The 2,797-nt window shown below is 39.3% G+C and overlaps 1 protein-coding gene across 1 annotated transcript; it reads right to left on the reverse strand.

The window, feature by feature from the left end:
• Positions 1 to 271: 271 nt before the first annotated feature.
• Positions 272 to 2,507, reverse strand: LOC145737332 (uncharacterized). Its single transcript, XM_081991970.1, has 2 exons — positions 823 to 2,507; positions 272 to 706 (listed from the first exon to the last, which is right to left on the reverse strand). Exons 1-2 carry the CDS (start codon positions 991 to 993, stop codon positions 272 to 274), a joined length of 606 nt encoding a protein of 201 aa, XP_081848096.1. The 5' UTR covers positions 994 to 2,507.
• Positions 2,508 to 2,797: the final 290 nt, after the last annotated feature.

The raw sequence follows: 2,797 nt of genomic DNA on the forward strand, positions 1-2,797 counted from the left end.
CATTGGTTTAGCAGTCAGAAATTTGGCAGTTGAAAATATAAAACGGCGACAAGACATAGATAAATTACGTTATGATTGTAAACACCGCCATGTTGAATTTGAAGTGGGGGACCAAGTGAAAGTTTTCACCCCTATTAGGAAAGTAGGAAAAAGTGAAAAATTACTGCTTAGATTACATAAATCGAAAAATGTCCGATGTGGACTATGAAATACGAAAGGGCATTTCGCTAAAATCTAAAACTGAAGTAGTCCATGTAAGCAGAATTTTACATTACCATGACCCATGGACACCAGAAGGAACCCCGCAACTAAAGTAATACAAGCATTTCGGTTGATATATATTTATTTCTATTTTTATTTTATTTAAAAAAAAATAAAATTCGTCGAGGCTATTGGCATTACTGCCAATAGCCTCGACCGCCAAACGCGGCGCCACCACTGTTGGGGAGTCGTCGACGCCGCCTTCCTCTTCGGTTTTTTGTTCTTCGGGGGAGTTTTGAACTCCAGGAGGAGCCTCCACCTCACTGGCCACTTGAGGGGGAGCCTCCACCTCACTGGCCGCGGAAGGACCAGCATCGGTTTCTGGCCCCAGTTTGAGAGTGGCCGCACCCACGGTTCTTCGAGCCCGCTGGGCGGCCAATAAGGCCATCAAACGATGACCGCGGCCCCGGCCCTTTTCAATATCTCCTCCATTTCCAGGTTCCATCTGAAAGGGAAAATATTGTTAACATTGGATAGCGAAACGAAGTGAATTTTTCTTTGGAAGAAAAACTATATGGAGATAATGAATAAAAGGGAAAAAACAAAAACACTTATACTTACTTTCAAATATGACACACGACAAAATGCACTAAAAACGACTCTCGTATGGGTCGGAGGACGAACTGTGGAGAATGTGATAAGAAAACCGTATAAATACAATTCAGATCCCTCTCCACCGGAAAGCCAGGATGCTGAAATTAGCAAATTACTTCCAGACGATGAACTTGTCATATGTTAAGGTTATCAGAGAAATGTTTTCCCAACAGTTAATAAGTGCACCATGCTTAAACCCATGGGATTCGCTGATTTGGCCAGGTCGGAATAATATCTCAATGAGACCAGACATTGTTCAGTTCAGACCGATTAATGCATAAAATGCAAAATGCAATTAAAGCATAATGCTCAAACAAAGTAACAATTATGATGTACGGCTCCACATATTGAGCTGTTTACCTATTTTTACAGGGCCCAAGGATTTTATTCTGTTATCTGCGTCTGAATTGTTATTGCGCAAATTCTTAAAATTCAAGAACAGATATCAGTTTAATTTTCCCTATAAGATAAAAAATGGTTACATGCAATGGAAATAAAAATATTGAATGTTGTTATTGTGATGTAGGTACCTACCAACGAATAAAGATAAATATATGATGTTGTCGGTGTAATAATCACCTTGAACATATAGTTGTTTATGCATTTGGTGAAGAAAGCAACTAATTTGCGAGCGATAAGACAAATTTGATTCATCGCTACGCGCAGTTATGAATAATGACTAATTACCGGATTGGTTTAAATAAACCCGAATAGGACAACAATTTACAGTGTCATTTTAGAAATCGGTCGTTAAGTAACACTTGGGTAAAGTTAACCTATAAGTTTCGCGAAAGTGCCAAAAATGGAATGGATTGTGAATTTTTTGTTTTATATTAGGTGTGTTACTGAAATAAACACCAAACTTTATTTATACAAATTGGCACTGTACCACTTGTGGGAACTGCAAGGAGAGTTTGATCGAGTGGTACCAATACAACTATTAGGGATTACAAAATCTCTACTCGGCCTATGGACTCAAATCATACATACGGAGTATACCATACTTCTACTTGGCGAGAAGGTACGTCATGGGGGCACTCCGTTTTCGACATGTGATTGTGCAATATGCATATCACCCCAACAACCACAATATCGACCTGAGGATTTTTGGCGAGCATGGGAAAATGTATTTGTGCAAGGATGTCCTTGTGCTACATGTGTGTACGGGAGAACTCAATTTTTGAGTCAACCAGGTCATCCGCCATATCCGCATGCTTATGTACCGGATATGACATATCAATTTCGGGTACCAGTAGTGCCCCAAAAAAGGGATGAAACATCGGAAATCAATTCTGCTGGCACATCTTCTGGAGGTGCATTTGGACCTCCTGAATCACACGCAAGTCGGGTCGACCGCAATCCGGCACTATGCCCGAATCCGGATAACCTGGCGCAGGTGCAAGAAGGGGGGCCCATTAATCAGCGACAAACTGAAGAAGTTCTTGGACACGCGGTAACACAGCCGTTTATCGCGCAATTAGAACCGTTTGACAACATGGGGCCATATGCTACTTATCAGCAGCTATAAGGTCCAGACTTTAATTTATATTACTTTATTATTGTTAATGGCTATATATATACATATGTTGATACAGGCATAATATACACACGTGGATGAAATAAAAATAAAAAATTTAAAAAAATTGGAATGTATGATGGTGTCATATTAAACCCAAATAGCGAGTATAATCTAGTCATGAAATTAATCCAATTATTTTTTAGCCAGTGTTGCCAGACCTACTGTTTTAACAGTAGATTTACTGTTTTAACCTTCAACCTTCTGTTCTACTGTTTCCATGATAAAATCTACTGAAAAAATTACTGAGTACAACATGCGGAAAAAAGTGGTATTCTTCCCTCTCTACTACGATTTTACCATCAAAAGTCCAAAGAATAGCTAATAAGTAATAATATAATAATTATTACCAACCGGCGGCGATGT

Source organism: Ips typographus, linkage group LG13, assembly GCF_016097725.1.
Source record: "Ips typographus isolate SLU linkage group LG13, UJ_Ityp_2.0, whole genome shotgun sequence".
Taxonomy (NCBI): Eukaryota; Metazoa; Arthropoda; class Insecta; order Coleoptera; family Curculionidae; genus Ips; species Ips typographus.

Coding starts and splice junctions, on each gene's coding strand:
- LOC145737332 (XM_081991970.1), bottom strand. CDS start 993: ATGACAAGTTCATCGTCTGGAAGTAATTTGCTAATTTCAGCATCCTGG. Junction 707..822: donor GTCGTGTGTCATATTTGAAA/GTAAGTATAAGT, acceptor TTTCCCTTTCAG/ATGGAACCTGGAAATGGAGG.